The sequence below is a fragment of the Camponotus floridanus genome, unplaced genomic scaffold, assembly GCF_003227725.1.
Source record: "Camponotus floridanus strain SB8 unplaced genomic scaffold, Cflo_v7.5 scaffold7, whole genome shotgun sequence".
NCBI classification, from domain to species: Eukaryota; Metazoa; Arthropoda; class Insecta; order Hymenoptera; family Formicidae; genus Camponotus; species Camponotus floridanus.
Genome location: NW_020229838.1, coordinates 2,210,562 through 2,228,673, shown reverse-complemented (window position 1 = coordinate 2,228,673; position 18,112 = coordinate 2,210,562). Strand labels below are relative to the sequence as shown.

The 18,112-nt window shown below is 35.5% G+C and overlaps 5 protein-coding genes across 8 annotated transcripts; 3 read left to right on the top strand and 2 right to left on the bottom strand.

Annotated features, from left to right (window-relative positions):
* Positions 1 to 2,215: 2,215 nt before the first annotated feature.
* On the bottom strand, positions 2,216 to 6,954 carry LOC105256514 (dentin sialophosphoprotein). 4 transcript variants are annotated; one of them, XM_025413619.1, is made up of 4 exons: positions 6,773 to 6,954; positions 5,639 to 5,770; positions 4,394 to 5,010; positions 2,216 to 4,139 (listed from the first exon to the last, which is right to left on the bottom strand). In XM_025413619.1, exons 1-3 carry the CDS (start codon positions 6,827 to 6,829, stop codon positions 4,426 to 4,428), a joined length of 774 nt encoding a protein of 257 aa, XP_025269404.1. In that variant the 5' UTR covers positions 6,830 to 6,954; the 3' UTR covers positions 2,216 to 4,139; positions 4,394 to 4,425. The 4 variants fall into 4 exon arrangements, with proteins under 4 accessions (XP_025269404.1, XP_025269405.1, XP_011264784.1 ...); XM_025413620.1 differs by having other exon boundaries at positions 5,663 to 5,770; XM_011266482.3 differs by lacking the exon at positions 6,773 to 6,954 and adding an exon at positions 5,854 to 6,535.
* A 343-nt stretch (positions 6,955 to 7,297) lies between these two features.
* LOC105256528 (cleavage stimulation factor subunit 1) lies at positions 7,298 to 9,809 on the bottom strand. The gene is made up of 4 exons (XM_011266501.3): positions 9,576 to 9,809; positions 8,487 to 9,390; positions 8,267 to 8,360; positions 7,298 to 8,147 (listed from the first exon to the last, which is right to left on the bottom strand). Exons 1-4 carry the CDS (start codon positions 9,644 to 9,646, stop codon positions 7,903 to 7,905), a joined length of 1,314 nt encoding a protein of 437 aa, XP_011264803.1. The 5' UTR covers positions 9,647 to 9,809; the 3' UTR covers positions 7,298 to 7,902.
* An 88-nt stretch (positions 9,810 to 9,897) lies between these two features.
* Positions 9,898 to 10,844, top strand: LOC105256529 (ribonuclease P protein subunit p20). The gene is made up of 3 exons (XM_011266517.3): positions 9,898 to 10,115; positions 10,340 to 10,508; positions 10,582 to 10,844. The coding sequence occupies exons 1-3, from the start codon at positions 9,942 to 9,944 to the stop codon at positions 10,695 to 10,697; spliced, it is 459 nt and encodes a 152-aa protein (XP_011264819.1). The 5' UTR covers positions 9,898 to 9,941; the 3' UTR covers positions 10,698 to 10,844.
* On the top strand, positions 10,797 to 11,325 carry LOC105256531 (transmembrane protein 203). The gene has a single exon (XM_011266531.2). It carries the CDS (start codon positions 10,829 to 10,831, stop codon positions 11,240 to 11,242), a length of 414 nt encoding a protein of 137 aa, XP_011264833.1. The 5' UTR covers positions 10,797 to 10,828; the 3' UTR covers positions 11,243 to 11,325.
* A 989-nt stretch (positions 11,326 to 12,314) lies between these two features.
* LOC105256542 lies at positions 12,315 to 16,507 on the top strand. Its single transcript, XM_025413734.1, is given in 8 exon segments — positions 12,315 to 12,629; positions 12,990 to 13,203; positions 13,278 to 13,488; positions 13,570 to 13,834; positions 13,976 to 14,833; positions 15,293 to 15,702; positions 15,830 to 16,037; positions 16,151 to 16,507. Coding segments are annotated over 8 exon segments (2,424 nt in total). The 5' UTR covers positions 12,315 to 12,601; the 3' UTR covers positions 16,381 to 16,507.
* Positions 16,508 to 18,112: the final 1,605 nt, after the last annotated feature.

Below are 18,112 nucleotides of genomic sequence, written 5' to 3'. Positions count from 1 at the left end.
ATACTGTTATATAATGGATGATTTTCAAATAATAAGTAAGATATTGCGATAAAAAACGTAGATATCTCCTTATTACGATGATATAGCTATCTACTATCCCTATTGGAATTATCAGTAGGCTATATTAATTATAATCAAGCCTCTCTTTAATTATTATTCGAAATTTAATAATTTCAAGCAGAGTATTCGCGGGTCTAAAATGTTAATCTTTAGAATAATCGAATCTATATAAGTTAAGATCTTGTATAATCCATTAGTAATAAGTATTTACTAAAGTTCCTCACATAACATTTATACAATTTTTACTTAAGATTAACCTTTATACAACTTTTGCTAAATCTTTTGCAAATAAACGATGCAAATCAATTGCCTTTCGTGTGCTTCTATTACATTCTTCTCATTTGTAAAAAATGAGCGATTCAAAATATTAGTAAGCTGTACAATGTGTGTATGTGTGTGTGTTAGTACATTATAATTTTAATAATTTTTTGTTTTTCATAATATCTTACTCTATTATTTCAGCATAGACTGGTTTAAAATAAAAAAAACATCTTTGACCATATATATCAATAAAAGATAAAAATTTATATAAAAGAAAAGTTAACAAATCGCGCCGAGCAAGATATATTGAATCTATCAATGCAATCAAATTTGTCATAAATCGTGATGAGCAAATTATTGAAAAAGAATATGCGTACCCCGCTTTATATTGCGATTGACGGATAAATTATTATATGACCTTGTCAACGCACGCAATATTGGCGTCAACACAATGTTATCTAAAATTTTAGTAAGCGTAAGAATTCAAAGAGATTACGTAATGTATCGAAACACTTGCTCTGCGATTCAATTCTTTTCAACTAAAGAAGGAAAAGTTAAAATGTATTTTCCCGACTAATGAAAGTAATTTACTTAGAAATGCCAACTTATAGCAGAAAAAAGGAATACGCGAAATGATTCATTATAATGCTTACACACACCTCTATCATGTAACAAAGAGATCGATATTTCTTTTTATGACATAAATTAAGAAAAGCAAGAAAAAGATTATCATCTAAGAAAAATCTACATCATAATATGACTAAAAATTACATAAAACAAAAAAGATAATTTATATAAGATTTTTTCATATCTCTTATTAATAAAGTCATATTTCGATTCTAAGATATTTATTATCCAACATTAAAATATTCATTAGTTGTCGTCTAAAAAAAGAAAGATTTATCTTTATATACATCAATTATGAATATTATTTGTATTATACTTTATATTTATATAATACAATATAATATATCGTATTACAGCACACCCCAAATAAAATATTAAAATTTATCGATTTTCCTAGAGAGAATACTTATCATGTGTACTTTTATTGTTTTTAATATCTAAAATTTGCATCTTATTGCATCGATTTTCTTTTTTCTATACTTTGTACAAAATCGTTAAAATTAATTAAAGCGTTTCATTTTATCAAATTTCATATATAAAGGGATAAATTCGTTTAGATCTCGATAAATTGGTATTTATGAAATCAGCCTCATAAATATGAATAGAATTGCTCATTCTGGATTTGTATGATTTAATCTATTAATTACAATAATAAAACAATCGTATATCCTTACTTATATGTTAAAGGTTGAAAAATCATATTAATGTATTTATGACGTAAATTGTATCCACAAATTTAACTTTTACATTTCTTTTAATATTGTTATTTAGTTTTAGAGCAACACAAGAGAGAGATTCAAGGTATTAAAGAGAGATACTTAATTTTAGATTATTGATAGAAATTAATTTGTATTCGACCAAATGTGTATGCCAATGATCATAGCATAATATATACTATTAGAAATTTATTTAGGTTTATATAAAAGAGATATTCACACACACACACACACATACACACACATATATACTTATATATAATCATTTGGATTTGAAATATATTAAACGTTTCTGACGAACAAATCTACAAGAATGTTATTAAAATAAAAAGATTTTTCAATTAACATAATAAATTTAACAAATTCAGCGATTAATTGTTAACGAAACCGAGTATTTCCTTACATATACATGTATTTCACAGAAATTCTAATATCTCGAACCGTACAATAATCTTCCCCATGTATATATGTGTGGAAAAAAAATTACTTCTTAAAATAAACACCTCAAAAGCGATACAGTTACGTAAACTCGCCATTAGAGCTTGATTTTGATTCTTAAATCGCCGATATTCTCTACACTCATATATCGTACAACGTGTTAATGCTAGAGGCACCCTAAGAGCTGAGATTTCACAAAAAGTAATCAAGAAAAGGTCCAGTGTGATACACGAAGCTTAATATTAAACTATTTACACGTATATTACACTTGATCTTCGCTATATACAATCGAAAATCTCAGGAGGATATTATAGATAATTAAAGAAAACAGAGATGGAATGGTTCACGTTTCTTTGTAACGTAATTTCAATAAACATATTAGTATGACTTATAAGGAAATACTTATAGCGACTATATTCTCGTGCTACTACTTGGTGTCTATAAATCTATTTGGCATCAAAGAGAGGCCGGGAAATTTCCTTGGAGTTTTATATATATTTTCGCATATTATTAATTTTCATTGCAAAATTTCCGCGTTCAAGAGCTAAAGTCCTATACAATTTTATGAGAAAAAATCCTTATTTCTTATTGCATATGCAATTTTACATAATCAAACTTGCTGGCATAATTACCGTTGGTGTCTCAAATGGTGTAAACTTTATAGACGTAGTATATCGATCAATCGTATAATCTATCTGTACACTCGCAATACAGTTCAAATACACAATAATATTAACATATTTAATATTGGACTGATAAAAACGAAGGAGAGGATGACAGGAGCGGGAAAAAAGAAAACGGATTGCGTATTGAAAGATAAAAAAAATAGACATGTAAAATGACGATAACGAAAAATTTCCATTAGATAATAAATTGTCTTTCCGATCCCTTTCAAAGCGATATGGAAACAGCGTATAATCTATTGATAACTATAATGTTGATTTGTTAATATTAACGTCGAATATTAGTCTCGAATATTAACTAATATTAGAGACAGAGTTTAATGGTCGGTTAGAAAATTATCATTCACATAAAATTATCAGTGGACACTTATGCGAAGGAGGAAAGCAAAACAGATAACGCTGCGACGCGTTTCTCAGAAATTTTATTTTCGCATAATCCATGAAAAAGAGAAATCATTTCACCATAATTCTCATATATTCCATTTCATTCAGTCACTATTTATATACGATAAAAGTATTACAGTAATTTGCTATGTACGAATTAATCTTTATAGCTACTTTCATATCAGATCTGAATCGTAGGCTCATTATACTATAGGACCCCGGAGATGTCAGCTCTGATTTGAAAACAACTTCTCTTCTCTCTATATAAGTCCATATTAAATATATTTTACAATAATATTATCATTGTACATGAACAACGTATGCTCTACACCTCGCGTTGCTTATCGCTAATTAACCAGCGCAAAAGAAGAATTTTTACTATGTTGGATGAAGTAAAATAAAATTTTTACAATATATGCATATATTTTCATTAACAAAAATAAACTTGGCTAGATTAGGTTTACAGTTTGATATCTTATTAAAAAAGAACAATAATAATGCAAAAAACAATAATGAGCAAACAGCAAAGATCTAATATTAATATTATCAATGTTTAAAACCTGTCTAATTGATGTGTGAAAACTTAGAAATTGCACTGACGAAACTGAATTAAAGCTATTAATACACGATTTGACAATCTCTCCCTACATTATTATATATATATATGCATATATATATATATATATATATATATATATATGTATATATATAAATATATATAATATAGGCAGAAAGAGATAAATTAAGTCTATTTTAAGCTCTAATATTCACGTCAGTACAATAGACTTTTATTGAAACATATTTTCGGGAAAGTTGCGTTATTTGGAAATAATAGTCTGAAGATAAAATAAAAGCAAAACTCTAAATGCGCTGGTTGAAGCAACGATCGACAAGAAGGTGTTAATTAGTTAAAATAGACGAAGGGGACTGGATTTGTGTGACCCCAATATGTGCGCCGTCTTGGTACCTCCTACAGTAAAATAAAAATTTTATATTAATATTTCTGTACAAATTTCTTATAAGTCATTAAACGCTAAATCAATCTTAATAAGAATGTATATTTCATTATAGATTGTATTTTAATATTTATATTATGTATATATATATATATATATATATATATATATATTTTTTTTTTTTTTAATATTTATATTATGTATATATATATATATATTGTATTTTAATTTTTATATAAGATAATAATGGAAAAGCTAAATTACTTACATAAAAGTAATCATAAAACAGGCGAAAAGAGGTTATTCCTTATTTTCCTCGGTAGTAACAGTGTTGGAGGGATTTTGGGAATCTGATGATAAAGGTGGCGCTTCCGCTGCTGTGTCCGTTGCATCTTGACTCGAGTCCGAGCTGTCTTTCACTTCCTCTTGCTTCTTCTCTTCTCTGGGAGAGGTGGTTTTAGCTTCGTCCAAGTTCTCAGACTCTTCCGTTAACTTCTCATCCTTGGAATTGGCCTCGGACGTTTTCTCAGCGTCTTTACTGTCTTTACTGTCCGCGGCCTCCGCGTTTTTGTCTTCATTCTGTATCGCTTTGCTGTCTTTTTCCTCCTTTCCCTCATCCTTTTTCTCGTCTACCTCCATCTTTGTAGACTCTTCTTCCGTGTGCTTTTCACTTTTGTTGTTGGACGTTTCTTCGTCGGTGTTATTTTCATTATTCTTCTCTTGCCTCTTGGGGCGTCCACGTCCACGGCCACCACCGCCCTTCGTCGACGTTTCTCTTTTCTCCTTTTTGGGGGGCGATGGCACTGGCGTTGTCGAAGTTAGGCCTCTGGCTGAACTGCGGGTACGTCTTCTCCCTTCTACTTCGCCGACGGATTTGTTCATGCCCTGTGAATAACGCACCGAGTAAATTCAAACGAAGAGAAATACGAATTTAAGATACTATCGAATGATTTACATCAGAAAATACAATAGAAGCCGCGCGCAAAAATTGCAAAAAATATATGAAAAAATATATTAATTTAATAATATATATTAATTATATAAAATATATTAACTTATTAATTTAATAATTTATTAATTTAATAATTTAATAATATCCCGTATACTTATGCGCTTATGGGTTATATTTAATCTTAACTAACATTTATGGAATCAACTTTCCACCGTGATTTATCTTTCAAATTCTTATTATAGCACAAGAATATACATAGCAAATTGTAATTGGCGCCTACGCAGCGATTGGTTCCTCGTGTCCCACCGTGCTAGGACGCTTATTTCCCTCCTCACCGCCCGCTCTCCGGCCGATCGACGTCCCCACTCCCGTCACCTTATGCACTCACGTAGGCAGCAGGCAGAGTCGACGACGGAGAGGCTAAAACGGAGGGAAATAAACGGGCGGAGGGGAGGAGACGAGGACCTTGACCGCCGGGACCTCGATGGAGATTTTGGATAAATATGATAAGACGATCTCTCTTCGATACGACGCGAAAAGTTTTTCCTGCTTCAAGATTACCGCGTGATTCTCCGCGAGACGCACCTTTAGGATTGCCTCACCCTCCTGAGCGGTCCTTTCGAGAGTGGACAGCCTCTTGGTGCCGCTTCGTTTGTTTTTCGTCGGAGTCGGTTTTTCCTCCGTCGACTGTTCCTGCAAAATCACCGAGTTTCCTATATTCACTCGCTCTCATACGCATGCACGTTGTATGCACACACATATACATACATACGTACACGATTCGTATGTCGTACCGCGTTACGTATATATCTATACATTGAGAAAATGCTTTGTTACGCAGTCGCACGCGTCTCGAGATTATTCCAGAATTAAGAGTCACGGTGGAGGAAAGAGAAACGGACACGACACGACACGACACGGCACGGCACGACATGATAATTACGACGCGATAAGATTATCGGGGGACCGTTGAACTAAGACCGTCGTCTCGTTCAAGTTTCCCGCCATTTTGCCGTCCCCGCATCGTCTCCGACGTCGTGCATACATACGCCTCGCGCGCGACTCCCGTACCCGGCCGTCGACGACGACGTTCCTGCCGGACGCGGACCGCCACGCCGACGATCGCCATCGCGCGACCGCGGCCACGGCCACGTTCCTGGCGCGGCGTCGCCGCGATTTCCCGCCTTTTTGCGCGGCGCCGATCATACGGCTCACGGGCCCGAGGCGTAGGAGGGAAGGAGAGAGAAAAATTGACAAGAGCAGCAACGGAGCAATCTGTTGGCGAGAGCTCGCACGGGGTAAAGAAACATCCACCATCTTTGCCGATGACGACGCGGGACACGCGGGGATATGCGTGCGTACGTACGTACACACGGCGCAGCTACGAGAAATCGCCGGACGGGTGGGCGAGCGGGCGACCGACCGGTGACGGCGCGGAGGCGCGCGGCGCCGTCGCTCGACGCGCGACACCACATGGCGCGCGCTGCGACGTAGTAGACATTGCGGCGGCGGCGGCGTATGCCGCCGCCGTCGTCGTCGCCGTCCGGAATCCGCGCGAACGTAACGAGCGTTACCGTGGCCGCGATGGCCGCGAGGCGGGAAAGGGGGAGATGCCTCCGCCGCACACACGCCGCTCCACGGCATGAAAACTCGGCTTGACGAAGATGTTCCTGACGTGACCGCCGGCACGCTTACCTTGGACGCATCCTCGACGTTGTTGTCGCTCTTGATCTCCGTCTTGGCGTCGGACATCTCTTCGCGTGCGAATCACTCAAAAACACTGGGAAATCCACGGTTCCACGGCGAGAATTCGCGCTACGCCCGGTCGCACTGTTTATACGATAAAGAAAGATGGCGGTTAGCGTGGGTCACGTGACACCTCGTCAAACCTGAGCGGGAGTTCGGCGCGCCGCCCGGCGCCGCCGCGACGAACTACGCGCGTAGCGACGCAACACGCGACATCGAAATTCTTTTATCGTTTTCGCGCCTCGATATTTTATTTCGTTTCAAGATCGTTGAAGTTCCTTGTCGATCGAATGATCCGCATGTATCTCGAATAATGCTATGAAGTCAAGTAAAACAAGTTTTATACAATTCTATCGCATAATTTCAATCGCATCAACTTGCTGTTGTATTAAGAGAGTAAAGTTTCCTTCGGTAATTAAAAATAATATAAGTAATTATGGAAAATTATCGCAGAATTAAAATTGGCATAATTTTATAATAAACTAGTCGAACTGGTCGATAAAGATACTCATTAATCGTTTAGTCTTTAAAGTTTTTATAACTATTTCAGAAATAGAGCAAAATTATTTTCATAAACACCTGTTGTATTAAAATCGAGTACAGCCAACATTACGCACGCGCGTACTTACCTGATTTAAAATGTTTTTTTTTACATGTAATATATTTATGTATTATCCAGTCAAACACGTATAATTGATAATTTATAAAATTAAGATTATCTCCTTAATATTTTTAATTATATGCAGCTTTGAGATAAAGTTTTCCTTTATCCTTGTCCGCAGAGAGTTCATTATGAGAGAAAAGTATGATTAAAAATCGTATATTATTTATATTGGAAATAAAATAAGATATGCAAAGTACGTTTGTTGCTTATGATCTAGATAAAATAAAAAATTAGATAAATATGTAACATATTTTTCATAATTATATCTAATACGCTCGACTTTATGATACATGCATAATATGTACCTTTGATTTCAGCGTAATTTTACCTCTTTATAAAATTGGTAATTATTAGAAAGAATGGAAATTCTGCAGTCTCTTAGTGTCCTTTAATTGTCGACTCTAACAGCGACCTGCTAATGAGTCGGCATTCTTCGAAACCAGAATCTTGCCCTAAAATCATCACTGCATGTCAAAAAAGCGGGTGCGGTTGGTGAGTGCACGATTAATCTCACGGGACCGTTGTGACCCAAGGACAGCAATTGCTTTCTCGATGCATTACGAGAATTCCAAGCGCACAATGAAGTTGTGGCCTCGTCGGGAAACATTACATAATCCTCAGTATGATTAAAAATAGCCTGTGCCTTGTGCTCCTGTTTACCTGTTGAAACAAACGTCGCACCGTAAATTGTACATTTATCATGGTAATATTGTAACGTTAACGAAGCATACCGCACCAAATATATTCCACATATGCCTAAATCCTTTATAGATTTTTACCTGTAGTTCCAGCACCTGTATACGCTATTAAACATCTGCTAGTAGACAATTCCCATAACTTTATCAAGGAATCTTTTCCTGAGGACAGTAAATACTGGAAAATTCAAAATTACACAATTACTCAGTATAATTTAAGAATATATAAATGCGCAAATGTTTCCTCTGCAATTTACAATATATCTTAAATCTTGCGCAACATTATTTGCATCAGAATTACTACCTTGCCGTTCCTCGTGAAGGTCACCGAGCATACTTCATAACCGTCGTGCGCTTTCACAAAGGTATTTATACATCGATTCGACACACCATCCCAAAGTTTGATGCTACCGTCTTTTCCAGCCGATGCGTAAGTCTTTGCATCAGGTGAATACTTGATGCTCGTTATTCCGGCTGTATGTTGGTGACTTGGTATACTACACACAAAGCACTGCGCAGTATTCACATCATATAATCTAACTACTGGATGGTTAGTTCCAACTATGAGGAAATCTCCGGTAGGATGAAAGGACAAACACCGGATTTGATCGGCATCCGTGATGGTCCTGAACGCCTTTTTAACACTAGCTTTACTAAAATCGAATAGTTTTACAGAGAAATCGCGGCTACCAGACACAAGTATAGGTTCCCTTGGATGAAACTCCAAACACGTTACTTCTTCCAAGTGATCATACAATGTTCTTATTACTGGATGGCCACCGGTCTGATCTCCAGGCGCCATCTCATCCGGTGCGGATTTGGCAAGCATTCTATCCACATCCAAGATCTTAATCGAAGCATCCACAGAGCCCGTAGCTATCAATTGCCCGTCTGCTGAAAAGGCTCCTGCTCTGCAATTTCCTTTGTGGGATGTGACATATGCAGTTTCATACTGCGCTGGTTCCGGGGCCTGAGTTTGAGTCTCCGTCTCAAATTCTAAATCTAGTCCAGGTCCTAAAGTATTGTCGAAACTCGACGCAAACGTAGACAGGTTGTTGCTGTTATCTTTCTTGGAGCGATCCGGCTCGTGTGCAGCACCGATTAACATCAAATGGAGCAATCGATCCGAAGGTGGACACGGTGGTTCTGCTTGTATCATATTGGACAGTTGCACGGCTAACGTTTGATGACCATCGTAGAACAATTGACTGAAACATTCAACGTGACTTACTCAATCCATTGCTTCTTGCTATCAGTTAGAAGTTATAATTACAATCAATGTTGCAAGCCGATATAATCGAGCGTTTACGTTTGAAGAAGATTGCAAGGATATTACTAGTAAAGAAACTGGAAATTCAATGGGATATATGCGAAAGAGACGATTATACACAACCTGATCATCATCCTGTAGAGCTGTTCTCTGCTCTTTATCATATTCTTCGGATCCACCTCCGGCTCCTTCATCGCGCCCTGGCTCGTCGAGTTTCCCGGTGGCGACTGAATATTGCCGGCTTTTATTAAGACTGTCGAAAAAAACCACAAACCACCCCTCGTCAATCGATGAATCCTCGGATCCTTTGCAGGTTATGTCGCGTTGTTGTCAGTGACCCACTTGATCACGTACTCGTCACCTACTTCTACAGCGCCATTTGATTGGTGCAATCGACAGTCCAGCGGCCGCGACCAATCAGTGCTCGCCGTTGACAACGAGAGCGACCATGGAGAACTCCACGTGACATCGTCCGCGAAAAATATTAGAATGGCTGAGGCAAACGACAATCCGAAGGGGTTGAGTGAAATCACCCCTGAACGAAAGGCCACGCGCCATAAAAACAACTTGTCAAATTCCAAGTACATTCTGCGAAAGAATGAGGTCTTAAAAGTGCCAAAAAACGGCAGAGATATCTACGTAAACAATAGAATTCCCCTCAAGGTATCTTATTTTTCACAGAAATCATAACCTTTAAAGCGTTGCAAGACAAAAAATTTTTTAATTCGACCAAAACTGAGATGTATATATGCTAGATAACTTCCTCGAATTGGTAGTATCATCTTAAAAAGATGAAAGGCAAAATCATCTCTTGTACTTTTAATTGAAGAAATAAACATGTTTAGAACTTGTTTCTCGAAATATTGACATGTATATTTATTTTGAAGGGATATTTACGTAAGTGTGAAAAACTATTCGATAAAGGCGCATCGGAGCTAATCATCCATGGTCTTGGAGCTGTAGTGTTTAAAGCAGTCAACTTAGCCTTGCGATTAAAGGAGATTCATCATGGAACCTTAGATCTTGATATAAAAACTTCTACTGTAACTCTAAAAGGTAAGTATATTTTTTGTGTATATGTTTGTGCAGAAATTTATATAAAGTTTTAATTATGTCCATATTTGTACAGATAATTTAACGACATTGGATGGTGCAAACTGTGAGATAAATAGACAGAACTCTGGTATACATATACGTGTTTTCAGAAGAGTGCCATTTGCTGTATTAAGATCTAAAACAAACTGATATTAATTCTGCAAAAAAATGCATTTGAGTAATGAGACTACACATTTGAGTAATGAGACTACACATACTATTATATTCTAATTCATTATAATATTGCAATATAGCTGATACAAAGTTGTATTATTTTTACAATGATTTTTTCTTTAAATGAACTTGTTCACTGGTTAGGCTTAACAATATTTGAGATATGGATCAATTTGGTTGCATTAACATTCTTCACTGTGCTACTAGCTTTAAAATTAGATGATAACTATTTCCTGGGCACATCAGGATGGTGGGAAGTATTCTCACCACTTTTTATAGCCGATGGTCTCAATACATACTTTTGCGCTATAATATTCATCAGAATGTACATGGAAGGAATGATCAAAGTAGGCATTTTACGAGCATTATGGAGCCTGCTATCATTGCTTTTGATCTTTGTATTTAAATACCTTTTATGTAAAAAACTCTCTGCACAAAACACATTGGAATATTCGGAAATTGTGTGTCCTATATTCGTTCTGTTGCAGTTGATTGCAATCAGAGCCTGTCAACTACATTAAGGGAAGTGAAAAATTTTTTTTTATGTAAGACAGCTTCCACAAAGCCATATATGATATTAATATGATAACATTATTATATACTATATGATACCTGTATATACATATATGTATATTATATAAATTTAATATACATATTAAATATATATATATATATATATATATATATATATATATATTATGTTTCATTACAAAATCATTATCTAGATGAAATTATTTAAAAAATATTTCATTAGTATATGTCACTTCGTATTTCTATCCTGCCCATTTAATATCATATAAGGTGATTTGTTGTTGGAAAAAGTTAAGTATTAAGTGGTGTACAAATTCAATAAATATTCTTTTCTCAAAACTTTTTAAAAAGAAAGTAAGTGTAAATAATACAGGAATATTAATTAGGATAATGTATTAATATATGTTGATAAATAATATAATGTTTATTCCATAAGTTTTGAACATATTGTATATTAATTTACATTTATAGTTCTCTGTTAATTTATATTAATTTATATATGTTTATTCGTAGAAATTTAATTTTTATAATATGTTTATTCCCATAATACAGATATAATAAATAGATATACATTTTTTATATAGAAAATAATTTCTCTTGTTTTAATTATATTTTTGCTAATTTTTATATCATTTAGAAATATTAATCTCGCTCATAAGTTCCGAATTAAAAGATTTCATGTCGCATTTAGGATTTTTGGACAAAAATACTGTATTGGTTTTTATATCGCGTTTCCCTCTTTTCTCCTCGTCTCCTCAAGTTGTTAGGCATCGATTTTTTAAAAGCTGATGCCCTGTGATTACAGGATAAGATTTATCTCGTATAATAAAAAAGTTCAATATGTAATATATTATCAAACTATTTTTATCCCCTTTGTATGTTCTCCGAAGTATTCTTTTATGCCGCAGTTGGAATTTATAATTCTTAGGAAACGTCGATAAAACTAAGACAGAAGTTCCCTTTTACAAAAATAACAAAGCCGGTGTGAATCATAACATAACATAGACCGATAAATTTAACGCTGCTCCATTTAAACTCTAAAGATAAACAACTGACCAGCAGGCCAGGTGCTTTATGTGGGCAATATAAGTGCCTCCCCTCCAACCCTCTCTTCAACTAAGATCAATAATCCTAACTGAAGGGAGACAGTGGCTGTATTCAGTGAGAAGGGGTGCGTGAATCAAGCCATTCTATAGGTAAAGCCTGTTGCTGCTACCCACATTTCACCAACGTCATCCCGCGGAACGTCGTGTGCTACATTAAAGACGGCAACATATTAAACATTGTCTATCGTAAGACTAACTGACGCTACAAGATTCAGTGATGTGCTGTGGACATATCGAGGGATTATGAATAGGCTGGCTAATTGGACTCGTGGTCAGTTATCTTCATTATATCTTAATGTTTAATATACATAGACTTTACTATATATATATATATATATATATATATATATATTATAAGCAGTAGTGTTATTTTTGTATTTGTAAAACGTATAATCGAACTTTTGACGTCGAAATCATAGCGCGAAAAATTTTTTGAATAACATGGTATGTTTCATTAAAACTGAAGTTTAGAAAATTGCGTACTATAAATATTTAAATGCGATCAATTATTACATAGAAAAAAATGTGCAACAATTAATGGGATAAATTGCATTTTGTTGTACTTTATGTAAACACAAGAGAATATTTACGACACACGCATCGTTTCTCACTCGAATGTTTTGCCAATTAGGTGTAAACGTAACGATCCCAACGCCTGTTGCCGGACAAAATTGCGTATCAAACTCGTCGAACTCTGCAATCCTAGACAAATCACTGGTCACTGCTCCGTCGTGGAGTTCGGTACAACAAGACTTAAGATGGATGTTCCTACTGCATACGTATGGTTTTGCATGCCTTTTCTTCGTACTTGGGTTTTATACATTCTTCTCTATTCTAAATTTAAGGTACGTCCGTATACATCTATCGACGACATTAGGGAATATTTATATTTACCTCGAGATTGTCTCTTTTTATACAGATCTCTCATATCGAGCCGGCCGTTTATGTCTACGATTAATATATTCCTATGTTTACTCGGAGCGTCGAGAGCAGCATGTCTGTTCATAGATCCATACAATCTCAAGGAGATGATGCCGAAGGTCATCGGGTCGATATTATGGGACATTGGATATCCGTGTATCGCGTCTGCCTTTTGCCTAATACAATTGGCTTTCCTGCAACTGACAAAGGTGTTTATATTAAAATGTAACAAGTTTTATGTAGAATATAAATTGTTATTAGAAATTTCTCACATGGGTATCTTGCAATAGCTGAAATTTGGCCCGGAGAAGATACAAAAAGAATCCTGCCTCAGTCTCATTATAACGGCACATTTCTTCTTCATAATCGCCAGCGACATCACTCTGTCCTCCCATAATTGCTACATGGCGAAATACGTGGTTCAAGCGGCGTTTCTCGTATCGAGTGTCTTCCTGTACCTCGCGTTCCTGCACGCGGCTTATAAGGTAGATCATCTGCTTCGTACCATGCCGAACAGCATGTTGACACGGGACAATTCCAACGCACATCAGAAAGGTCTGCCTCTTGCCATTCGACTCTATCTTATTCTTATATATCTCAGTTTTAATGTATTTTCTTCTTTTTTTAAAATCTGCCGTTTTCTTCCATTTTCATGTCATTTGTCTCTAATCTGAATCACTCTTACTCGTGATTCAGGTATCATGCAGCTCGCGATGTTAGCGCCGTATAGCAATTTGGCGACTTCAGTCGCTGCCGCGCTGGTACCGACCTTACTTGGTCCAAAGATGAAGAGTCCGGAGGAATCCGAACCCGCGAACGCAGGTAAAAGCGGCGGAAGAGGCTGTCACGGTCACGGAAGAAGGTAATACTTTATTATGAATCTCTCTTCCAAGTGTGAAGAGATCCGACTGAGATTTATGATTTCAGAATCGCAAGTCACGGCCAAGGTGGACAAGCCAGATAAGGTGGAAGAACCAGCACGGAAGGAAGCGACTCGTGTTACGATTGTACCCGCGTGCACTGTACAATCACCGTCGCAGGAACAGAAATCGGCAGTACCGGAGGTCTACGTGAGACCACCCACTCCCACCCCATCGATCGCTAATTTGCCGATTATAACTGTGTCCAGTCCGAGTCGCAGAAGTTCAATGGCTAGCCGACGAGGTAGCGATACATCCAACAGATCGTCACGCAGAAACTCGGAGTGTAGCGTCAGATTCATAAACGAGGATGATATGTCCCCGATCACGGAATGCAGACGTATGACGGAAGGTAGTCCCAGGCATTTTCCAAGGGCACGAGGAGACGAGCCGCTTGAGAGAAGCCGTTCACCCGACAACATATCTCGACGATACTCGGAGAATATCACACCGTCAGGTAGCACCAGAGAACTGAGACGTTGCTCCGATTTTACCCATGAGAAGAATCGCGGTTCACAGTTTGCGACTAAGCTCAGGAGGAACAGCGATTTCGGTAATCGGACACCTAGAAGAATGTTACCGCTTGAAAGTGAACATGGTAGATTGCCTAAAGTTCTGGATCTCAGCCCTGTGGGTAAATATCACATATAAAATACAAGATTCATGCTTTAATTTAGATATGTTTGAAATTTTAATCAGATGTATAGGGATAAAAATCAGATGTACAGGGATCTTAAAAAGCGCCTATTAAGTATACAATGTTATTCTTGATCAAAAATCTAATTAAAAAGTCCTGAACCATTTTTTTCTATAATGTTTCAGTAATCAGTAATTATGGAGTAAAATCACGTCAATCAGCCGATTTTTTAGCCGAGCGCACATCAACGAGCCGCGCGCCTGTTAGTATGCGTTCATGTGTACTATCAAGCGCGCGGCTATTCCATAATTACTGCTTTATTAAACATTATAGAAAAAAATGATTCAGGACTTTTCAACTCAATTATTGGTCAGGAATAACGCTACATATTTAATGGGTGTTTTTTAAAATATCTTATAGATACCTTCTTTTATTTATTGCTTGATAATATTTCAGGTTCAAGACGCAGTTCCGACATTGGTAACTTTGCATCGTCTCGACCTGACTCGCGTAGAAATTCCGAGAGCTGCTACCGACGTAACTCCGAATTCGTTCATATTAAGCCGTTAATTATAAATCGTCGAAGTAGCGATATCAGCATCAGAACCTTGGATAGGAGTCCCACGCACTTTCAGAGTATAGTACCTGTAAAGATGGAGATACAGGAGAAATCCGAATCAGATTCGGATCAACCTGATTGCAGCGAGAAGGCGGCGTTGATGAAAGATAACTCGAAGAGCAAAGATGAAGAGACGAAAACGCGCAAGAAGAATCTGTCATGGAATGACAAAAATCTTGAAGACCCGGAGAATATTACAGCGGAAACTAACTTGCTTCCTGAAACGCCTAACGAAGCAAGAGTTATGGTACGACTTATTATCTTATTCAATTTATCGAAAACAAAACACGCATTCTTCGACATTATTTTAAATACACTTATAGAGGGTTTATCGGCTGGAACTTCACGATAAAATAATAAAATATTATTTGCAGAGCACGGATTTTACTCTTCACTCGATATTGAATCACATCGCATATGTGAATCGAGCAAAATCCGATACACCGTTGCATATACCAGAAGCGGACACCGCGGCTGCCAGAAAGTCTCAGGTGCGAAGAGTATTAAATGTCACGCGCGCCACTGCAATTCTAGGGATACTTTTGTGCATCACGGATGCCTTTCGTATTTTTGGACCATACGGTATTTAATATAGTTATTAAATATAATTAAAATAACACAATAACAAAAATAAACTCGAGATATTTTACTAATATCTCTTATAATAATACTAATACAATTAATTTGTTTTTAAGGACTCTTCGCTGAAACTGTACAATATGGTACAGAGCCGGCACCAACGCAATTTCCCAAGCCGTGGCCATGGCTGTTATACCAAACAATATCAAGAGCATTTGAACTTGTGATGGGCTGTGCTATGGCGAGTGTAACTAAACAACCGTCAGTAAGTCCGCGACATCAATATCTGAGTAGTTATCCTAATTATTCCTCGCGTGTAAAAAGAGGAAACAATCCTTACATATAAAGCAATAGTACATTCAGCCGTAATTCAAAGAATGAAGATGCCAAACGATAATTCTTCTCGTTTATTTTACTAAGTTTTAATATCATTCCTTCACGCGACAATTAATATATTTTGTGATGTAATTCCTTGGTTATTTTAAATAATCAAATTTTATGTACATATTATATATATATAACACTATTCTTTTCCATTAAAAATTTCGAACAACCTTAGAACAAACATTAAAAAAAATAACAAATATAAATGTACTATGATCGGGATATCGAGATATACATTACATATTTGTGTTTAATAGAGCACGATAATACACATATAACACACACACACACACACATATGTGTGTGTGTATGTATGTATGTATGTATGAATAAAATATCTGTATGAATACACACATGTTGTGCGCATGCACATACTCAAACATATCGTATATGTATTTTAATGTTTTGATCACAATACATTTACATTCGTTATTCTCTTTAATGCTTGTTCTAAAACTGAAATATTTTTAATTGAAAAGAATTGTGTTATATAAAATTTAATGATACTCTTAATGATACTCTTATTTTCACATAGATAGTCATTATCATGAATTGGTAGCAATTTCTTCAGAAATCGTGCAAAAGGTATTGATACCAATACATGACAGACGAGACAGAGTCTCGTAAAATGTGCTAAAAACATAGCAATAGATCAGTAACATTTTATAAACACGAGATATGTGTTTAGACAACACATCTGATAGCTGGTGCAATAGTAATATTTCTAAAATCCACTTCTCGTGCAAAGTGTTCATTTGAAGCATGTATATCACAAAACAGATATCTATTTTTTACATTAAATTAGGTTTCCAATTAATTAATTTAATAACTTTCACTATATTCTTTTGCAGAAAGATATATATATATACATATATACATATATACATATATATATATATATATATATATATATATACACATATATTTTTTCTGCTGTTGAAATATATATCATTTTTTTAACTCATATATAATCCATGCGGAATATTTTCGAAGCAAAACAAAAAAAAGGCAAAAAAAGAAATTGACTGCGTATATGTACATATATGAACAAAAATGTTAAAAAATAATCGATGACTTTTATGGATAACACATGAAAAACCGCGTTTTTACTATGTGTTTACAACCGCACCAATGCTTAGAAGTAAAAAGTACGAACCCAAATTCTCAAAGTGCCCTATTATTGAATGTTCAACAAAATTACACTATGACTAAATGACATAGATAACTTATCTGCAAGTGGAATTTGTAACAGTGTTGTGATCCTATATGTGATACCATATTTATGTGTTTAGAATAGGAGGCCATTTTACGCTTATGTAAGCTTATAAATAACACTATATTCCGTGAGATAAAAGACTGTAAAAATCAATTTACGATTAAAAAAAACAAAACTATATCACTATATAGACTTTTTTGTAATTGTGTTTATTTTATTTTGCTTTACATTAAGGTAAATTAAATATTATTTTATTTCTGAAAACTCCGTGCGCATTAAAGACATTCATTTTTATATCTAAATTTTTTTATTATAATTTTTATTATAATTTTAAATAATATGTCTTCTGCAGACACTTGCGACCAAATTATTTTGTTCATATGTGATATTGTATATACCACTATATTTTTCTTGTTATGTATAAATATTTTAATATTTTATGTATACATACATTTTATTTATTAATATTTTATGTATA

What these genes read in the sequence shown, in the direction of transcription:
- LOC105256514 (XM_025413619.1), bottom strand. Translation starts at nt 6,829, where the DNA reads ATGTCCGACGCCAAGACGGAGATCAAGAGCGACAACAACGTCGAGGAT. An exon ending in ACGTCGAGGATGCGTCCAAG is followed by an intron (nt 5,771 to 6,772) that starts GTAAGCGTGCCG and finishes GTGATTTTGCAG; the next exon opens with GAACAGTCGACGGAGGAAAA. An exon ending in GTCTCGCGGAGAATCACGCG is followed by an intron (nt 5,011 to 5,638) that starts GTAATCTTGAAG and finishes CGTTATTCACAG; the next exon opens with GGCATGAACAAATCCGTCGG.
- LOC105256531 (XM_011266531.2), top strand. Translation starts at nt 10,829, where the DNA reads ATGATTTTTTCTTTAAATGAACTTGTTCACTGGTTAGGCTTAACAATA.
- LOC105256529 (XM_011266517.3), top strand. Translation starts at nt 9,942, where the DNA reads ATGGCTGAGGCAAACGACAATCCGAAGGGGTTGAGTGAAATCACCCCT. An exon ending in ACAATAGAATTCCCCTCAAG is followed by an intron (nt 10,116 to 10,339) that starts GTATCTTATTTT and finishes TTTATTTTGAAG; the next exon opens with GGATATTTACGTAAGTGTGA. An exon ending in TTCTACTGTAACTCTAAAAG is followed by an intron (nt 10,509 to 10,581) that starts GTAAGTATATTT and finishes ATATTTGTACAG; the next exon opens with ATAATTTAACGACATTGGAT.
- LOC105256528 (XM_011266501.3), bottom strand. Translation starts at nt 9,646, where the DNA reads ATGAAGGAGCCGGAGGTGGATCCGAAGAATATGATAAAGAGCAGAGAA. An exon ending in CTCTACAGGATGATGATCAG is followed by an intron (nt 9,391 to 9,575) that starts GTTGTGTATAAT and finishes TGAATGTTTCAG; the next exon opens with TCAATTGTTCTACGATGGTC. An exon ending in TACAGGTGCTGGAACTACAG is followed by an intron (nt 8,148 to 8,266) that starts GTAAAAATCTAT and finishes TTGTTTCAACAG; the next exon opens with GTAAACAGGAGCACAAGGCA.